Source organism: Sminthopsis crassicaudata, chromosome 3 (assembly GCF_048593235.1).
Source record: "Sminthopsis crassicaudata isolate SCR6 chromosome 3, ASM4859323v1, whole genome shotgun sequence".
NCBI classification, from domain to species: domain Eukaryota; kingdom Metazoa; phylum Chordata; class Mammalia; order Dasyuromorphia; family Dasyuridae; genus Sminthopsis; species Sminthopsis crassicaudata.
This window is the reverse complement of record NC_133619.1, coordinates 569,358,905-569,361,149: the sequence shown is the minus strand read 5'-3', so window position 1 is coordinate 569,361,149 and position 2,245 is coordinate 569,358,905. Positions and strand designations below refer to the sequence as shown.

Here is a 2,245-nt window from a genome sequence, read left to right as displayed (position 1 = left end):
CAAGGAACTAGAAATTGAGTGAATATTCATCAGTTATAGAATGGCTAAATAAGCTATGGTATATGAATGTGATGGAATATTATTGTTTGATCAGATTGCTTGATTTCTTGGGGAGGGTGGAGGGAAGAGAGTGTTGAAAACTATCTTTATATGTAAAGATATTAGAAAAATAAAATACTATTAAGTAAAAAAAAGAAAAAAAGCAGCATCTCTATCTCTGTCTCTGTTTTCATTTCTCTTCTCCCTTCTACCTCCCCACCTTCTCTTAAAGAAGGGAGAAAAAAATGTCCTCTACAGACAAATGCCTGAGGAGAGTCCAGATTGATCCACCACTGATGCCCAAGGTTTGCTGGGTGGTTCAAAGATGTCAACCCGAAAGAAGAGCGAGAAGAGCGTAAGGAAGGACAGGAGGCAACATGAAGGTAACTGACTTCCCTGGAGTTGGATTTTCCAAATTCCGCTCAGGACTTTATTTAGGCCTCTAGGATCCAGGAGACAAATAGATACAAAGTTCCTCCAGCACATGAGCACTCCCAGGGCGTGGATGTGCAGACTAGCCGAGTCCAGGCTCCATGCCCCAGCCCCTTTGGCTCAGGCTCTGCCTCTGGAATGACTTGGCGATGTCGGGCCTCCGTTGGCATTTAAGGCCCCGTCTTCAGGGGGTAATGGTTCCTCTCCTATAGGGCCACCTCCCTCCACCCAGAATGCTTTTTCCTCCTCCCACAGGGCATTTTCCTCTTCCCAAAGGGATTTTTTATCTTCCCACAGAGCCTTCTCCTCCTCCAGCAAGGCTCTTTCCTCTACCCACAAAGCTTTCTCTTCCTCCCACAGAGCCTTGTCCTCCTGGAGAAGGTTCCGGTCTCTTTCCCATAAAGCATTGTCCTCTTTCCAGAAGGCTTTATCCTCTCTCCAGAAGGTGCGATATTTTTTCCAGAAGGCTTTTTCCTCTTCTCGGAAGGATTTTTCCATTTCCCAGAATGCTTTTTCCTCCCTCCAGAAGGTTTTCTCTTCTTCCCAAAAAGGTTTTTCCTCTTCCCAGAAACCCATAATTCGACCTCGAAAGCCTCGAATCTTTGCCCTGAACTCCCACATCTGCTCCCTGAAGGCCTCGATCTTCTCACGGAAAACCTTCATTTCAGCCCGAAAGTTTTTCTCCTCCTGTAGTTTGTGGATCAACTTCTTCTGGCGTATGGTAGGGGAGGGAGAGAGCAATGACCGGAAGCAGCCAAACCCCATCCATTTGCTCACCTTGAAGGGAAACATCTTTCCAGTGAGCCTGGCAGGGCTGGCTGCAGCAGAGGGGTTGGCTGTTGTCCGAGCCCAGGTCAGCTGGTTAAGTCCTGCAAGGAGATCACAAAGAACAGGGGTCCATGTGGGAGCCACATTGCCAAGGGAAGTAATTCCTGAAATTGGGAGAGGGAGCAACGATTAACAGCCACTGGGTTGCTAAGAGACTGAAAGACCATTCTCCTTGTTACTCGGTAGCATCCTGCTAGGGATGGCAGATGGAAATCAGAGATTAGACCTAGACATTGCCTGAATTTTACAGATGGGGAAACTTGACCCAGAGCGGTTAAATGACTTTACCCAGGGTTATACGGCTGAGTGTTGGAGGCAAGTCTTTCCAATTACAAGTCCATCACCTGAATCATTGTTAAATACATTCTATGCATTAGGCTCTGTACTAGGCCTGGAAGTACAAAGACAGTCCTTGTCCTCAAGCAGCTTAGCTGCGTGAGCCTGCATAAGGTACTCAAATTCTATTATGTCTCAATTTTCTAACTGTAAAATGGAGGTTATAATAGCACTTTCCTCCAGGATTGTTGTGAGGATCAAATGGCAAATATTTGTAAAGTGCTTAGCAGAGTGTCTGGCACATAGAAAGTACTTAATAAATGCTTCCCTCCCTTCTTTCTTCCTTGCTACTTATTTCTTTCCCCCCTCTTCTCCTTTTCTTCCTTTCCTTCCTTCCTTCCTTCCTTCCTTCCTTCCTTCCTTCCTTCCTTCCTTCCTTCCTTCCTTCCTTCCTTCCTTCCTTCCTTCCTTCCTTCCTTCCTTCCTTCTTTCCTTCCTTCCTTCCTTCCTTCCTTCCTTCCTTCCTTCCTTCCTTCCTTCCTTCCTTCCTTCCTTCCTTCCTTCCTTCCTTCCTTCCTTCCTTCCTTCCTTCCTTCCTTCCTTCCTTCCTTCCTTCCTTCCTTCCTTCCTTCTTTCCTTCCTTCCTTCCTTCCTTCCTTCCTTCCTTCTT

The 2,245-nt window shown here is 46.3% G+C and overlaps 1 protein-coding gene across 1 annotated transcript; it reads right to left on the bottom strand.

The window, feature by feature from the left end:
• Window positions 1-417: 417 nt before the first annotated feature.
• On the bottom strand, window positions 418-1,263 carry CCDC70 (coiled-coil domain containing 70). Its single transcript, XM_074304792.1, has one exon. It carries the CDS (start codon window positions 1,261-1,263, stop codon window positions 592-594), a length of 672 nt encoding a protein of 223 aa, XP_074160893.1. The 3' UTR covers window positions 418-591.
• Between the last annotated feature and the right edge of the window lie 982 nt (window positions 1,264-2,245).